Source organism: Hyla sarda, chromosome 3 (assembly GCF_029499605.1).
Source record: "Hyla sarda isolate aHylSar1 chromosome 3, aHylSar1.hap1, whole genome shotgun sequence".
NCBI lineage: Eukaryota > Metazoa > Chordata > Amphibia > Anura > Hylidae > Hyla > Hyla sarda.
The window spans coordinates 399,908,477-399,927,802 of NC_079191.1; the positions used below are offsets into that span (position 1 = coordinate 399,908,477).

Here is a 19,326-nt window from a genome sequence, read left to right on the forward strand (position 1 = left end):
ACATTAATGCCCCCTGCAGTGCTTATATACATTAATGCCCCCTGCAGTGCTTATATACATTAATGCCCCCTGCAGTGCTTATATACATTAATGCCCTCGCAGCGCTTCTATGTACTATTTATGCCCCTGCAGCGCTTATATACATTAATGCCCCTGCAGCGCTTCCATGTATTTTTGCCCCCACAGCACTTATATACATTAATGCCCCCCCGCAGCGCTTCTATGTATTTATGCCCCCACAGCACTTATGTACGTTAATGCTCCCCGCAGCGCTTCTATGTATTTATGCCCCCACAGCAGTTAAATACATTAATGCCCCCCCACAGCGCTTCTATGTATTTATGCCCCCGCAGCGCTTATATATATGCCCCCACAGCAGTTAAATACATTAATGCCCTCCACAGCACTTCTTTGTATTTATGCCCCCGCTTATATATATGCCCCCACAGCAGTTAAATACATTAATGCCCCCACAGCACTTCTATGTATTTATGCCCCCGCAGCGCATGTCTATGTATGTGTCCCCGCTGCGCTATGTGTAAAAAGTATTGTATTAGTGAATTGGGCTGGCTGGGACCCCAGAGCAATGAAGTCAGGGACCCCAGCGCAATGACTCCAGCACAATTCCTCTCCATATGTGTATTAGGGCATCTCATTGTACCGATGTTGAACAGGGTTGAGATTAGATTTAAACCAACCAAACCTTATTGTTCTTTTTTATATAAGGTCAGGGACATATAAGATCTATAAGTAAACTATATGGAAATCCTCTATCATAGGCTTACACTGAGATTTGCTTTAGTTTGCCTGTGAGTTTACTTAGTAATGAATTTGTAAGCCGGCGCCTAGACTGCCACGGACTATAGAAGGAAGAACTGGTAATGGCGGACATAGCAGGCGACAGGAAGGAAATTGTGCTGGCTGTGAAACATGAGAATGTCACATCTGCCTATGGAGCACGGGTGATTGTTCAGATAGTGTTAGCAGTAAAATGATGAGGGTTAGTCACTTCTTACAGGATTCAAAACTGTGGACCTCCAGCTGTTGCAAAACAAGGGCTCAAGTCCGGAAGGAAAACATGGGAATGGAGTTCCTGCACTTTTTTCATAGCAGGAACACTGGGGGAAATTCATCAAACCTTGTGCAGAAGAAGAGTGGTGCAATTTCCTATAGCAACCAATCAGATTGCTTCTTTCATTTTTGTAAAGGCCTCTGAATAATGAAAGAAGAGATCTGATTGGTTGCTATGGGCAACTTGTCCTCTGGACAGGTTTTGATAATTCTCCCCCACTGTTCCCATTAGCAACAGGACCAGCCCTTGAGTGAAAATCAGGTCGCGCAGTTGGGCACTGCCCGAGGGTCTTGGGGTGAGGGGGCCCTCTGCTTCTGAAGATCAGGGAACATGAAAGCTGTATATATACAGACATGCAGCATGCATACTCTCTGATCTTCTAACATTTGATGCAGGAGAAAATCAAGGAGGGGGGACATGTTTCTAGAGGCAGATAGGACGGAGGGAGGGGGGCATCATTATATCTTCACTGCAGGAACTTCTCCCCTTTACGATTTGTGTAGGAGAGTGCTTAAAGGGGTACTCCGGTGGAAAACCTTTTTTTTTTTTTTTTTTTTTTTTTTTTTTTTCAAATCAACTGGGGACAGAAGGTTAAACAGATTTGTAAATTACTTCTATTAAACAATCTTCATCCTTCCACTACTTATTAGCTGCTGAATACTACAGAGGAAATTCTTTTCTATTTGGAACTCAGTGCTCTCTGCTGACATCATAACCATCATAACCACAGTGCTCTCTGCTGACATCTCTGTCCATTTTAAGAACTGTAAAGAGCAGCATATGTTTGCTATGGGGATTTTCTCCTACTCTGGACAGTACTTAAAATGGACAGAAATGTCAGCAGAGAGCACTGTGGTCATGATGTCAGGAGAGAGCTCTGTGTTCCAAAAAGAGAAGAATTTCCTCTGTAGTATTCAGCAGCTAAAAAGTACTGGAAGGATTAAGATTTTTTTTATAGAAGTAATTTACAAATCTGTTAAAAGAAAATGGGGCTCAAAGGTCAAAGATATTTGGTTTAAAATAATAATTCATATTTATTAGTATAGAATAATAATAGATTAAATAGGGAATGTACAGGGCCCTTGTACTCCCCTAATTAATTTAAATTAATACAAAATTATAAGATATAATAAAAACAACAATAAATATATCAACTATAAAAATATTCTACGACTTGAGCCTGTAATATCAGTATAGCAATCTAATAATCATGTGGAACAACAATTCTCAATGCAAATGTTCATTCAATTGTTCCTGTTCTCAGCTGCTGAAGAAAAAACCGAGGATGGTTTTGAAACGCGTCCAGCGATCATAAATATGCTATATTGAGCCTGACAATATAGAACACTTGCCTGACATTAACAGTGATCATCCGACAGATCCAAGACATCTATTACAGTGCGGCATCTCCCGAGCGCGCGACCCGTGCACGAGGAACGCCGCCGGGTTATTCACTTTGTATACCGCATACAGACGTTACATTAATTGCAAGTAAGAAGCCGATCGGGCTATCCACAATAAGGACTTTGTGCCTGCTGACCGCCACCATTCCCACCACCAAGTGCTGCTTTTTTAGGAGTTGGCCGAGACTCCAGCAGTGCGATCCCTGACTGAGGCAAGGCACCAGGCGGCAGATCCTATACAGCCGGCATACAGGACTACACTTAAGGGAGATCCGTGGTACCCCGGGAGTGGTGAGCATTTTATGGAGTATATTGCAAATTGGCTGATTTAATATGACTTTTTAATGTGTGATATACACAGAGATTTATAAGGAGTGATCTTGATTGACTGTTAATCAACTCGCGACTGATCACAAGCGCTACATTGCATCGGTTGGATCGGGCTATCACTGTCTGGAAAGATACAATACCATTGCATCAATTGATTAACTGTATATCTGTAGCTGCTACATAGTATCTGCCTTATATTGAAGATCACTGAGAACAGGAACAATTGAATGAACATTTGCATTGAGAATTGTTGTTCCACATGATTATTAGATTGCTATACTGATATTACAGGCTCAAGTCGTAGAATATTTTTATAGTTGATATATTTATTGTTGTTTTTATTATATCTTATAATTTTGTATTCATTTAAATTAATTAGGGGAGTACAAGGGCCCTGTACATTCCCTATTTAATCTATTATTATTCTATACTAATAAATATGAATTATTATTTTAAACCAAATATCTTTGACCTTTGAGCCCCATTTTCTTTTAACATATTTTCCCTATTTTATACACCTTAGGTATAGGTGTTTGTTGGGTTGCTCGGGTCTTCAGTGACGGTCAGACAGACAGGAGCCTCTCCATTGTATCTATATTAATTTACAAATCTGTTTAACTTTCTGGCACCAGTTGATTTAAAAAAAAAAATTCCACCAGAGTAGCCTTTGAGGACCTGAGTCACATGACCCGCAGATCCTTAACCCCTTAAGGACGCAGGGTTTTTCAGTTTTTGCACTTTCGTTTTTTCCTCCTTACCTTTTAAAAATCATAACCCTTTCAATATTCCACCTTAAAATCCATATTATGGCTTATTTTTTGCGTCACCAATTCTACTTTGCAGTGACATTAGTCATTTTACCCAAAAATTCACGGCGAAACCGAAAAAAAATCATTGTGCGACAAAATCGAAGAAAAAACGCCATTTTGTAACTTTTGGGGGCTTCCGTTTCTACGCAGTGCATATTTCGGTAAAAATGACACCTTATCATTATTCTGTAGGTCCATACGGTTAAAATGATATCCAACTTATATAGGTTTGATTTTGTCGTACTTCTGGAAAAAATCATAACTACATGCAGGAAAATGTATACGTTTAAAAATATCCTCTTCTGACCCCTATAACTTTTTTTTTTTCCACGTACAGGGCGGTATGAGGACTCATTTTTTGCGCCGTGATCTGACGTTTTTATCGATACCATTTTTGTTTTGATCTGACTTTTTGATCACTTTTTATTAATTTTTTAATGGTATAAAAAGTGACCAAAAATACGCTTTTTGGGACTTTGGAATTTTTTTACGTGTACGCCATTAACCGTGTGGTTTAATTAATGATATATTTTTATAGTTCGGACATTTACGCACTCAGCAATACCACATATGTTTATTTTTATTTACACTTTTATTTTTTGGGGGGGAAAACGGGGGTGATTGAAACTTTTATTAGGGAAGGAGTTAAATGACCTTTATTAACACTTTTTTTTACTTTATTTTTTTGTAGTGTTATAGGTCCCATAGGGACCTATAACACTGCACACACTGATCTCTTACACAGATCACTGGCGTGTATTAACACGCCTGTGATCAGTGTTATCGGTGCTTGACTGCTCTTGCCTGGATCTCAGGCACGGAGCAGTCATTCGTCGATCGGACACCGAGGAGGCAGGTAAGGGCCCCCCCTGGTGTCCTGTAATTTCACCGTGGCGGTCCCGAACAGCCCGACTGAGCAGCCGGTATACTTTAACTTCAGACGCGGCGGTCAGCTTTGATTGCCGCGTCTGAAAGGTTAATACAGGGCATCACCGTGATCGGTAATGTCCTGTATTAGCCGCAGGTCCCGGCCGTTGATAACCGCTGGGACCGACCCGATATGATGCGGGTACACGGCGTGACCCCGCGGCATATCGCGGGAGCCGGCAGAGGACGTAAATATACGTCCTTCGTCGTTAAGGGGTTAACCCTGGACCTTAAGAACCCAGCCTATTTTCACCTAAAAGGGGTACTCCCACCCTAGACATCTTATCCCCCATCCAAAGCATAGGGGATAAGATGTCTGATCGCGGGGGTCCCGCCGCTGGGGACCCCCGCATTATTGCTTGCGGCACCCACCTGTGTTCTCACTGGAACCGCTGGAGGGCCTGAGTCGCGACTCCGGGAACGGAAGTCCGTGACATCAGGACTCCGCCCCCGTGTGACGTCACGCCCGTCCCCTCAATGCAAGTCTATGGGAGGGCATTTTTTGCTCATCTGGCCACTCTGGGATGCTTTTACTTATGAATTTGATTCCCGAGATTGTTTTTTCGTGACATACTCTACTTTAACATATGGGTACATTTTCATAATTTCTTGGTGAAAAATTCAAAAATTTCATAAAAAATTTGAAAATTTTGCATTTTTCTAAGTTTGAAGCTCTCTGCTTGTAAGGAAAATAGACATACCAAATAAATTATAAATTGATTCACATATAAAATATGTCTACTTTATGTTGGCATCATAAAGTTGACGTGTTTTTACTTTTGGAAGACATCAGAGGGCTTCAAAGATCAGCAGCAATTTTTAAATTTTTCACGAAATTTTCAAAATCTGAATTTTTGATTGAAGGGCCTTCATATTAGAAATCCCCCATAAATTACCCCATTATAGAAACTGCACCCCTCAAAGTATCCAAAACGACATTCAGAAAGTTTGTTAACCCTTTAGGTGTTTCACAGGAATAGCAGCAAAGTGAAGGAGAAAATTCAAAATCTTCATTTTTTACACTCGCATGTTCTTGTAGACCCAGTTATTGAACTTTTACAAGGGGTAAAAGGACAGAAATCTAATAGTAATAGGAGAAAAAGCCCCCAGAAATATGTAACCCAATTTCTTCTGAGTATGGAAAAACCCCATGTGTAGACGCCAAGTGCACTGCGGGCGCACTAAAATGCTCAGAAGAGAAGGAGTCACATTTGGCTTTTGGAAAGCAGCAATTTTTTAATTTTTCACGAAATTTTCAAAATCTGAATTTTTGATTGAAGGGCCTTCATATTAGAAATCCCCCATAAATTACCCCATTATAGAAACTGCACCCCTCAAAGTATCCAAAATGACATTCAGAAAGTTTGTTAACCCTTTAGGTGTTTCACAGGAATAGCAGCAAAGTGAAGGAGAAAATTCAAAATCTTCATTTTTTACACTCGCATGTTCTTGTAGACCCAGTTATTGAATTTTTACAAGGGGTAAAAGGACAGAAATCTAATAGTAATAGGAGAAAAAGCCCCCAGAAATATGTAACCCAATTTCTTCTGAGTATGGAAAAACCCCATGTGTAGACGCCAAGTGCACTGCGGGCGCACTAAAATGCTCAGAAGAGAAGGAGTCACATTTGGCTTTTGGAAAGCAAATTTTGATGAAATGGTTTTTGGGGGGCATGTTGCATTTAGGAAGCCCCTATGGTGCCAGAACGGCAAAAAAGAAAGAAAAAACACATGGCATACTATTTTGGAAATTACACCCCTCAAGGAACGTAACAAGGGGTACAGTGAGCCTTAAAACCCCACAGATGTTTGACGACTTGTAAAATTTGGGGGAAAAACTGCATTTTAGTGAAACAAATTTTTTCATTGACATTTTTTCATTTACACATTTACATTTTTTACAAGGGGTAATAGGAGAAAATTCCCCCAAAAATTTGTAACCCCATTTATTCTGAGTATGGAAATACCCCATGTGTGGATGTAAAGTGCTCTGCTGGTGCACTACAATGCTCAGAAGAGAAGGAGCGCCATTGAGCTTTTGGAGAGAGAATTTGTTTGGAATGGAAGTCGGAGGCCTTGTGCGTTTACAAAGCTCCCCCATGGTACCAGAACAGGTGGACCCCTCACAGAAATTAAATAAGAGATGCAGTGAGCATTTACACCTCACTGGTGTTGGACAGATCTTAGGAATAGTGGGCTGTGCTAATGGAAAATTACATTTTTCATTTTCACGGACCATTGTTCCAAAAATCTGTCAGACACCTGTGGGGTGTAAATGCTCACTGTATCCCTCATTACATTACGTGAGGGGTGTAGTTTCCAAAATGGGGTCACATGTGGGGGACCCCCATGCATTGTTCTGTCACCATGGGGGCTTTGGAAACACAAGTGGCCTTCAATTCCGGAAAAATTTTCTCCCCAAAAGCCCAATGGCACTCTTCTCTTCTGAGCATTGTAGTTTGCGTGGGGTCACACGTGGGTATTTATTTTTTTGCGTTTATGTCAGAACCGCTGTAAAATCAGCCACCCCTGTGCAAATCACCAATTTAGGCTTCAAATGTACATAGTACACTCTCACTCCTGAGCCTTGTTGTGGGTCCGCAGAGCATTTTATGCCCACATATGGGGTATTTCTGTACTCAGGAGACATTGCGTTAAAAAGTTTTGGGTTCTTTTTTTCCTTTAAAAAGTATGGGGCAACACCAGCATGTTAGTGTAAACATTTTCATTTTTTTAAACTAACCGGCTGGCATAGACCCCAACTTTTCCTTTTCATGAGGGGTAAAAGGAGAAAAGGCAACAGCTGGAGGCTCTGTTTTTAAAACATTGCCGTACGATACGTTTTTCATTTTTATTGGGGGGGACAGTGTAAGGCGGTGTATATGTAGTGTTTTTAGTGTTTTACCCTTTATTATGTGTTAGTGTAGTGTTTTTAGGGTACATTCACAAAAGTGGGGGTTTAGAGTGAGTTTCCCGCTAGGAGTTTGCGCTGCGGCGGCAAATTTGCCACAGCTCAAACTTGAAGCAGGAAACTCACTGTAAACCCACCGGTGTGAATGTACCCTGCACATTTACATGGGGGGGGGGGGGCAAACCTCCAGCTGTTGCAAAACTACAACTCCCAGAATGCACTAACAGACCATGTATGCTGGGAGTTGTACTTTCGCAACAGCTGGAGGCACACTAGTTGGAAAACCTTGAGTTAGGTTCTGTTGTCTAACTCAGCCTTTTCCAACCAGTGTTCCTCCAGCTGTTGCAAAACTACAACTCCTAGGATGTACTGATCGCTAAAGGGCATGCTGGGAGATGTAGTTATGCAACAACTGGAGGCACACAACTACAACTCCCAGCATGGCGAGACAGACGTTTGGTGTTCGTGCATGCTGGGAGTTGTAGTTTTGCAAGATTTAGAGGGCCACTGTTTAGAAACCATCGCACAGTGATCTCCATACTGTGTCGCTCCAGATGTTGCAAAACTACAAATCCCAGCATGCCCAGACAGCAAACTGTTGTGTGGGCATGCTGGGAGTTGTAGTTTTGCAAGATCTAGAGGGCCACAGTTCAGAGATCACTGGACAGTGATCTCCAAACGGTAGCCCTACAAATATTTCAAAACTACAAATCCCAGCATGCCCAAACAGCAAACAGCTGTCTGGGCATGCTGGGAGTTGTAGTTTTGCAACATCTGGAGGGCTACAGTTTAGAAACACTGTATAGTGGTCTATAAACTGTAGCCCTCCAGATGTTGCTAGGCAACAACTCACCGGCTTCTGTAGTCTGCCTCAGGGAGCTGCACCTCATCACCGCCAATTGCCGCTGCCAATCGCCACCAGTAAGTGACCGCCGATTACAGCACAATTCCCCCGTTCTGCCCGGACTACCGTGGGTGGGCAGAGCAGGGGAACCAAACTTTATCCCCCCCGTCCCCGATCTGCTATTGGTCGATCGCTTCTGACCGACCAATAGCAGGGATAGGAGGTGTGGCACCCTGCCACCTCACTCCTATCCCTTCAGGGGGATTGTGGGTATCTTGGACAGCCCAGTTCCCCCTTATTTTCTGGGTCTCACGACCCCCCCCCAGGGGTTTGCACAGTCCAAACAACAAGGGGCATTAGAAGTATCTTCTCCCCAGCGCTAAGCACATTTGGGGGAAGTTCAATGAGGGAATATAAAGAAAACAAGAACACTATAATAAGTGTATAGTGGCAACATCAAGACACAGATTTACTCATGTGACAACCCCTTTTATAGATGCAGCTATTATGTTGAATTGTGACAAAAGTCTGTTGCCCATTTTTAGGCTATGTTCACACCTGCATTGGAGCAGGCACTCTGGCTCAGTTATTTCATTAGCAAACCATGTGCCTGACGGTCCATTGCACAATGGACACCACTGGATCTCGATGGATCCCACTGACTTTTAATGGTGCCTTTCTGTTTTTTAAGGATTTGAGCAAAATTAAAACAAAAAACTAACTATATTGACTAATTCTATGAACAGAATCAGAATGCATTACTATCCAATGCTGAAGCATAAAAAAATATGATGATATATGATGAAAAGTACTAAGTCCTATTAGATAATTCACTGAGGTTCTGTTAAATGTTGGGATTGGCTTTTCCTCCCGACCACTTGGGATGAGCTAATCGAATCTGGCGAATCCAAATTCGTTACAAATTTCCGGAAAAACTCGATTTGCAACTAATGCAAATATTCGATCATGCAAATGGCTTCATAGCACTCCATTTAGTGCGGTCCAGGATCCAGGGCATCGAAAATGGCGGATCCACATGTGAGGACATGGGGCAAGGAATCCTGGGAAGGCGGGAACAAGGGTAGGCGGGATGCAGCCTATCAGCAGCCAACCACCCCATGTCACAGCCCTATATAATCGGCAGCCATCTTGCAGCCAGTCACTTCAGCCTTTTATTGCAGAGGGAGAGAAAGATAATTCTGTCCGCTCTTCCACTGGTGACCTTAAATGCACACCTGCGCTATCGGACCCACCAGTCCCGCCTCGGCTTCACCAGTGCAATCCAAAAAAGAAGAATATCCAGCGCTGGATCTGCAATTAAAACTTTATTTTTATTCACGTTTGGCAAGGAGTTACATAACAGAACTGGAACATCTGACGCGTTTTGCACCAGCAGGTGCTTAATCGTAGACTCAGCGCTGTGTGTTGCACAGAAAAGCATTTTTCCAGCAGCGATTCACCTCCCAGTCACATCCGCGTTCTATTACAGAGAGGGAGAGAGAGCAGTGTTTTGCACAGGAAAGCTTTTTTACAGCAGCGATTCACATCAAGTCCAAATCCAGCCTAGAAGCACTGATAGGGAAGGGAGCGAGATTGAGAGAGAAAGTTGAATTTTGGGTGTAGTACAGAGCGACTCTGTGCTGCAGCACTGGTGTGTACTGCTGGTGTTGCACACAAATACTGTTTTAAGCGTACTGGAGCACATTATCCTCCCCTCATAAGTACATACCACATACTTACATCTAAGTGGTGTACTATTTTGTTCCTGTTAAAGTCTTAAGGGCCTAGATACTGTGAAAGGACAGGCAAAAGTACACATCTGCTGGTGTTGTACACAGATACTGTTTTAATTTAAACTGGAGCACATTGTCCTCCCCTCATAAGTGCATACCACATACGTACATCTCATTGGTGTACTATTTTGTTCCTGTTAAAGTTTTATAGGCCTAGATACTGTGAAAGGCCAGGCAAAAGTACAAACCGGATGGTGTTGTACACAAATCCTGTTTGAAGCGTACTAGAGCGCATTGTCCTCCCCTCATAAGTTCATACCATGTACGTACATCTAAGGGGTGTACTAGTTTGTTCCTGTTAAAGTCTTAAAGTCATTCAGCCACTATATGGTCTCCTCATGCTTCCGTCACCTCCAGGCTTTGTCATTCAGCCACTATATGTTCTTCTCATGCTGCTGCAAACTCCAAGCTGTGTTATTCAGCTACTATATGCTGCGGCAAATTCCAGGCTGTGTCATTCAGCCACTCTGTGGTCTCCTCATGCTGCTGCCAACTCCAGGCTGTGTCATTCAGCCACTATATGGTTTCCTCATGCTTCCGTCACCTCCAGGCTTTGTCATTCAGCCACTATATGTTCTTCTCATGCTGCTGCAAACTCCAAGCTGTGTTATTCAGCTACTATATGCTGCGGCAAATTCCAGGCTGTGTCATTCAGCACTATGTGGTCTCCTCATGCTACCGCCAACTCCAGGCTGTGTCATTCAGCCACTATATGGTCTCCTCATACTGCCGCCACCTCTGCTGTGTCATTCAGACACTAAATGGTCTCCTCATGCTGCTGCAAACTCCAGGCTGTGTCATTCAGCCACTATATGCAGCCACCAACTCCAGGCTGTGTCATTTAGCCACTATGTGGTCTCCTCATGCTGCCGCCAACTCCAGGCTGTGTCATTCAGCCACTATATGGTCTCCTCATGCTGCCGCAACCTCCATGCTGTGTCATTCAGCCACTATATGGTCTCATCATGCTGCCGCCAACTCCAGGCTGTGTCATTCAGCCACTATATGGTCTCATCATGCTGCCACAACCTCAACGCAGTGTCATTCAGCCACTATATGGTATCCTCATGCTGCCGCCACCTTCACACTGTGCCATTCAGCCACTATATGGTCTCCTCATACTGATGCCACCTCCAGGCTCTGTCATTGTGCCACTCTTCGACAGTGATTCTAATAGCGATGCCTCTGATCTGCATGTCATATTGAATATTATTTCACTAGCCCAGCTCACTCCCCATGCATGGTGCAGCAAGGCAAAGTGTTCTACATCCCTATTGAGGCTCTCTGTAGGCTAGAAGTAGACACTTTTACTAGCGATTCGCTGTGTATAAATACAAATCGAACCAATTTTTTTTGGTAAATTCAGTGAATTGGCCGAATTTAATTTTCCAAAAATTCGCTCATCCCTACCGACCACTTTCCATTTCCATCACTTTCTTTAATGGTTCTTGAAAGACTTATGTTATGGCTGATGTCATGGAGGGGACATAAAAGCATTAAGATGAATTGGGCTACTTGATGAATGGATGGCATGTAAAACCATCCCCATTACCATATTAATTTGAAGCATATGAACAACCTGAAATGTTGACATGGAACAAATGCAGCTCATGACTGGTTTCAGAAAGCAGCGGCATAAGAGGAAATTAATTTTATTTGTGGCTTGTCATAAAGATTTACAATACTCGTCTTCCATTCAATACTCTTTGATTAAGTCAGTGGCAGGAACAGATCGGGCATGCTTTTGGCTGGTAGGAGTCATTCGAGACTTGAATAATTATTTCATTTATTCACTCATGTCTCAGTCTCATGTAAATTATTTCTGGAACACTAATGCATCCTGGGAGTCAATAACTGTGCAGTGTATTTTAACTTGAGTTAGAATAAATGGAACGAAGAGTACACTTAAGTTAGAATACCCTTTTAATGTGTCTTTAGAGAAAGATGATTCAGACATGGATTCATTTATTCTAAGACTTTAATATTAATGGGCTATCATAAGGGTAGGCTATCAATATTTAATAAGTAAGGATCTGAACTCCTGGAAGTCTGTCCATAAGCTGATTGGTACAGTGCTGTATTCATGAATAGGAATGAGCTGCAGTACCAGGTACAGCCACAATGATATGTATGGAAAAAAGTGTATAGAGGAGGGCTCAAGCTATTCGTAAGAATCCTATGGGTGCTGCTAATCAGTAATTGAGAACAGTCTAAACCAACAACAGTAACCACTGCAAAAAGCGCACACCAATTATGAAAGAATGTGTATACTTTATTGAATTGTATCATAACATTAGAAAAAGAGCAAGGCTAAAATCACTTAAAAAACTCTATGAACTAGAGTACACAACATGGGAGAGGGGCCATGAACCCCCCCCCCTCCACACAATCCCGTCTACAAGGTACAGGTTATATATAAACAATACTGACTGTGGAAGCAAATAAGCATAAAACAATCACTAAATAAATGACCAGTGACCCTCCTTAAACACAATACACAATATATATAAGAGTTGACAATAATGAACAAGGCATGAGCCACAACAAACCACAGACAGAGAATTCCTATACTAGTACCAGACGGGATGCCAGAGCCCCACGCGTTCCGTCACACTGTGACTTCCTCAGGGGTGTTGTTCATAATTGGTGTGCGCTTTTTGCAGTGGTTACTGTTGTTGGTTTAGACAATGATATGTATGTCGCTGTACCTGGATAAACATAGAAATAGACTCAGTTAAAGGATAGGGGATAAGATGTCAGATCGCCGCAGTCCCGCTGCTGGGGAGCCCCGGGATTGCCGCTGCGGCACCGCGCTATCATTACTGCGCAGAGCGAGTTCGCTCTGCACGTAATGACGGGCAATACAGGGACCGGAGCATTGTTACGGCAAGGCTCCGCCCCTCGTGACGACACGGCCCGCCCCCTTAATACAAGTCAATGGGAGGGGGAGTGGCAGTCATCACGCCCCCTGCCATAGACTTGCATTAAGGGGATGGGCCGTGATGTCACGAAGGGCAGAGCCATGATGTCACGCTGCTCCGTTCCTTGTATCGCCCGTCATTACGCACAGAACGAACTCACTCTGTGCAGCAATGATAGCGCGGTGCCGCAGCGGCAATCCCGGGGCTCCCCAGCAGCGGGACCGCGACAATCTGACATCTTATCCCCTATCCTTTGGATAGGGGATAAGATGTCTAGGGGCGGAGTACCCCTTTAAGCACTATAGCACCTTCATTTAGCTAAATGTTGGCAGTGCTGGAAGTCGGACCCTGACAACAAGGATATGCTCACACTACGGATTTGTAGCTGAATCTCCGTTCGCGGAATTCAGCGAGCAAAGATTAAGCCTGGCAGCCGGCGACGGCGGTAGGACTGCGCCGTCACCATTGACTGCTATGCAGTGCTCGCGGACTTCCGCACAAAGAATGAACATGCTCTTTCTTTGCGCAGAACAATTTCAGCAGCGGAATTGTCCACCGCTGAAATTCCGCAGTGTGAACGGGTCTCGCGGAAGACCCATTCTCACAGATGCTAACGTTCACTGTGCGGAATCTCACTTGCGGAATTCCGCTTACGGAATTCCGCGGGGAATTCTGCAGTGTGAACATACCCTAAGGCTAAGCATAGACCATCAACACTAAAGACCTAGAAAATCGCTAATAATGGTGTCACTGATCTGTAAGCAATGTCCTAGTTTCTAGCAGTCACATATGTCCTATTAACATCATGCAAATGCAGCTATCCTTTTTTTATTTTTATTAAATTTTTTTATTTTAAATGCTACTTATTGCCAATCAATGGTTTGGTCAAATCTTTCCTATGTGTTATCAGTAGAGATACTACTGTTCTCAAGGGCCCAGCAAAAATAAGGAGCTTACTGCGCCACTTGCCACCGTGTACAATGTAACTGAATAATACATTTCTCTCCCTCTGCAGCAACCACTATAAATAAATAAACAGCATACTCCGGTCTGGTATTAAAATATAGGTACTAGAGATGAGCGAACTTACAGTAAATTCGATTCGTCACGAACTTCTCGGCTCGGCAGGTGATGACTTTTCCTGCGTAAATTAGTTCAGCCTTCAGGTGCTCCCGTGGGCTGGAAAAGGTGGATACATTCCTAGGAAAGAGTCTCCTAGGACTGTATCCACCTTTTCCAGCCCACCGGAGCACCGGAAAGCTGAACTAATTATGCAGGAAAAGTCATCAACTGCCGAGCCGAGAAGTTCGTGACGAATCGAATTTATTGTAAGTTCGCTCATCTCCAATAGGTACATAAAAAAAAATTCTAACATGTTTTTCTGTACGCATACCGACGAAGGTGTGTGTACTGAAATGCGTGTAGGAGTCAGGGGCTCAAGTCCTGCAGGAACGCAAGGGAACGGAGTTCCTGCACTTTTTCTATTGAAGGAACACTGTTCCCATTAGCAGGAGTCCTACAGGACCAGCCCTTGAGTGAAAATCATGGGTGAGTTTCCACACTTTTTTCCTCAGGACCTGACCCCTGGTAGGAGTACCGTCATTCTGGGCCTCACACTGCTACCTGCAGTGCCATTTACTATTGGTATGGTTGCTTTCTGTAAGCATATATATATATTATACAGTGATCCCTCAACTTACAATGGCCTCAACATACAATAGACTTTTCTGGACCATTGTAAGTTGAAACCAGACTCAACATACACTACTACGGACAGTCCAGATCTGTGAAACGTGTCAATGGCCGGAAGATCTGACCAATCAGAATGGCCATTCACTGGTAAAACCCCTGTATTACTGAAGTGTATGCACTGACTGATGTCTGGTAGCGCCCCCTACAGTACAGGGAGGTATTACATGTTCTGTACACTTTACCTGTACCAGGTTTAGCTGCTCCTTTGGACACCAGGTGAGGGCGGCTACATGTTGCTTTTTTAGGACACTGTGTACTGTACAGGACCCTGAAGAAGCTCCTGTCCTCTAAATAAACCATTGTTTCCCAATCAGGGTGCCCCCAGCTGTTGCAAAACTACAACTCCCAGCATGCCCGGGCAGCCTTTGGCTGTCCGGGCATGCTGGGAGTTGTAGTTTTGCAACCGCTGGAGGCTCCCTGCTTGGGAAACAATGACATAGAAAGTGATTTACAGCTCCCAGCAGATCTTTCTTCCTTTTATATGTACAATCTTGCTTTATCTATATTAGTTATCTACTTATTTTTCTTTAATCCTCACTTTTTCCTATTTTTGGATGACATTTTGGTGCCATTAGAACCAATTACCAGGTTTCCATAGAGTTCTGGTCCCAACATACAATGGTTTCAACATACAATGGTCGTCCCAGAACCAATTACTATTGTAACTTGAGGGACCACTGTATACATGAGCCCCATAGCACTTTACTTATACTACATTGATACCCTCCCTTTATGTGTCTACCTCACACATACTGCATTGTGCTCTTTTTAGTACCACGTGATTTATTCATACTGTGTCGCTATAAACCATTTTTGCCGTGCGGAGGCCTCGCTGTGCTGTTTGGTGATGCAGATTTTTCTTTTTTCATGTACCAATATTTTTCATTGCTGATGTAACAATAAAGACATACATTTTTTATGGGATATATAAGTGTCTCAGATTCTTTATTTGCTTGGTTTCCATCCTGGAAAAAGCTTTCACTATTCCACTAAAAAAACACTGGAGCACTATTTGTTTCCTAGAGGTGAATGCCAGCAGAATATGGTAGATAGAAAAGCGCCATAGGGCAGCCATAGTGCCACTATACAAACTTGGTTGCTATAATAAACCTGTATCATAATATTATGGAAAAATATATACTGGAGAAAAAAAAACATTTTATGAAAAAATATTCAGGGCTCAAGTACTGCAGGGACGCATGGGAACTGAGTTCCTGCATTTTTTACTCAGCAGGAACGCCATTCCCATTAGCAGGAATCCTGCAGGACCAGTCCCCATGCGTTCCTGCAGGACTATACCCCTGAATATGGGTCTGGGACTCTATACACCTGCTACCCCATAGACCTGGTATAGAGGTGCCATTGGAATATATGATTTTTTTATTGAGCGTGAGAGAATCTGATAGGGGGGGGGGGAGGGGGGTTATTACTACTCTGCACATTGGAGCTCTTTCTGTGTATTTACTGTAAAGTCTCTCCACACATGACTTTACTGTAAATACACAGCTTAAAGGGGTACTCCCGTGGAAAACTTTATTATTATTTTTTTTAATCAACTGGTGCCAGAAAGTTAAACAGATTTGTAAATCACTTCTATTAAAAAAATCTTAATCCTTCCAGTACTTTTTAGGGGCTGTATACTAAAGAGAAATCCAAAAAGAAATGCATTTCCTGTGATGTCCTGACCACAGTGCTCTCTGCTGACCTCTGCTGTCTATTTTAGGAACTGTCCAAAGAAGCATATGTTTGCTAAGGGGATTTTCTCCAGTTCCTAAAATGGACAGCAGGGGTCAGCAGAGAGCACTGTGGTCAGGACATCACAAGAAATGCATTTCTTTTTTCTATTTCTCTTTAGTATACAGCCCCTAAAAAGTACTGGAAGGATTAAGATTTTTTTAATAGAAGTGATTTACAAATCTGTTTAACTTTCTGGCACCAGTTGATTTAAAAAAAAAAAAGTTTTCCACGGGAGTACCCCTTTAAAGGGAAATAGTCTGGATCTCGAAGAAAACTGTTTAGAAATATTAGTAAACCAGTTGTATATTATTTTTATATTTAAATTTGTATATGCTAAATCATCTTTCACTGTCAAATCATTTTCGCCTGATGGAAATAAATGATACATGAAATACATTGGTCAACATTTGCAAAGTTAAACAGATTTGTAAATTACTTCTATTAAAAAACCTTAATCCTTCCAGTACTTATCAGCTGCTGTATGCTCCACAGGAAGTTCTTTTCCTTTTAAATTTATTTTCAGCCTGACCACAGTGCTCTCTGCTGACACCTCTGTCAGATTCAGGAACTGTCCAGAGCAGGATTGGTTTGCTATGGGGATTTTCTCCTACTCTGGACAGTTCCTGACATGGACAGAGGTGTCAGCAGAGAGCACCGTTCAGGCAGAAAAGAACTTCCTGTGAAGCATACAACAGCTGATAAGTACTGGAAGAATTAAGATTGTTTAATAGAAGTCATTTACAAATATGTTTAACTTTCTGGAGCCAGTTGATTTGAAAAAAAAAAAAACCTTTTAAATGGGCTGTAGGGATCAGGATAAATATGGCTGGATAAAAAACTGCAGAGATATCTGGTACCATGTTTTAAAGTGTTTTTAAAAACTAATGTTGGAAAAATGATGGTATAAATGCTAATAAAACATTTGGTCGGCAAATATTAAACCACAATAATATTTCTTTGTGTAACAGGTATTCAAGCAGCAAGAACCAGTGCTTTGGACTTCCTACTACTCGAAACTGAATGCAATTTTATTGACTTTAATATTTGATGTATTTCTATTTTTTTTTTTTTTTTTTTTTTTGCTATAACTAAAGATGTCACAGAGAATACAACTATTGCAGAGCGGTATAGAAGACATGAACTCTAGATTTCAGGTCCTTATCTTACTAATGGCATGCAAAAGCACAAGATGTCATTTTTAATACCTGCAATGCTCTTTTGTACATTTTTTAAAAATTAATATTTACTTAAGGGTAAAGGTGACCTATTTTTTTTTCTTCTTAAAGAAATCTCCATTTTGTTCATACAGAATTTATGATATCTATGTTAAAAAAAGAAAAAAAAACTTTATTATTTTGCTGTGTTTGCTATTCACAAAGTGCTTGATGGAATGAATATGCAACTACGAGAATGCTATCCACCTATAACTGGCTATTATTTTTTGCATGATTACAACATATTGCTGTAAAAGTGCTATTTAAAGAGATAAAAAGGTTCAAATGATATTTGTAAAAAAAAAAAGAAAAAATAGTATTGAAAAAAAAATTGATAAAAAAAAACCAAAAAACAAAACAAGTGTATTGTTTTACTGGCTGAAGTCTCTTTTGTTCCACTTTGTATATTTATTATGTAAATTACATAAACAAAGCAAAAAGGAATTCATTTCTGAAAAGTACCGTATATACTCCAGTATAAGCCGACCTGAATATAAGCCGAGGCCCCTAATTTCACCCCAAAAACACAGGAAAAGTTAATGACTCGACTATAAGCCTAGGGTGGGAAATACATCATTCCCCCATGTCATCATCCAGACCCCCGTCATCATCCAGACCCCCGTCATCATCCCCCCTTCATCATCACCGCCTGTCAATCCCTTCAGCCATCAGCTGTCCGGGCATGCTGGGTGTTGTAGTTTCGAAACCTCTGGAGATCCGCAGGTTAAAGACCACTGCGGCCTTCGTCATCATCCAGACCCCTCCCTTTAGTTTTCTACTCACCTCCCCTTGGTGGGAAGGAAGGGTGAGCTGGTCCGGGCCATCTATGCTGCAGGGACCGTCTGGTGGGGAGGGTTAGTCGTTCCGGGCTGTCCATCTTCACCGGGGGGGCCCTCTTCTCCGCGCTCCGGGCCTGCCCCGGACTAGTGACGTTGCCTTGACGACGACGCACAGGGACGCGCATGAACGTCCCTGTACGGCGGCGTCAAGGCAACGTCACTAGTCCGGGGCAGGCCCGGAGCGCGGAGAAGAGGGCCCCCCCGGTGAAAATGGACAGCCCGCAACGACTAACCATCCCCACCGGATGGTCCCTGCAGCATAGATGGCCCGTACCAGCTCACCCTTCCTTCCCACCAAGGGGAGGTGAGTAGAAAACTAAAGGGGGGGGGGGCTGGATGATGACGAAGGCCGCAGTGGTCTTCAACCTGCAGACCTCCAGAGGTTTCAAAACTACAACTCCCAGCATGCCCGGACAGCCGATGGCTGTCCGGGCATGCTGGGAGTTGTAGTTTTGAAACCTCTGGAGATCCGCAGGTTAAAGACCATCTGGAGGTCCGCAGGTTGAAGACCACTGAGAAGGGATTGACAGGCGGAGAGTTCACTCAAGTATAAGCCGAGGGGGGCGTTTTCAGCACGAAAAATTGTGCTGAAAAACTCGGCTTATACTCGAGTATATACAGTACGTAAAAAGAATTTGAACACATTGGGGCAAATTGTATTGCAAATCAGCAAGATTTCTGGCACATTTTAGCCCCCCTAAAAAAAACTGGTGCATGTGCTGTACATGCATTTAGTATGGGGGAGATTTGTGGTCAGGGCTACCACGCATCTGAC

At 42.7% G+C, this 19,326-nt stretch overlaps 1 protein-coding gene across 3 annotated transcripts in view; it reads left to right on the forward strand.

Annotated features, from left to right (window-relative positions):
• KCNK12 (potassium two pore domain channel subfamily K member 12) overlaps positions 1–18,017 on the forward strand; it is a 175,798-nt gene extending 157,781 nt beyond the window's left edge. For all 3 annotated transcript variants that reach the window (XR_008891630.1, XM_056568077.1, XM_056568078.1), the window contains one exon: positions 17,467–18,017. Coding sequence is in view for 2 of the 3 variants with exons in the window: in XM_056568077.1 (XP_056424052.1) it covers positions 17,467–17,518 (52 nt within the window). In the remaining variant the exon portion in view is untranslated. The remainder of the gene's footprint in view (positions 1–17,466) is intronic.
• Positions 18,018–19,326: the final 1,309 nt, after the last annotated feature.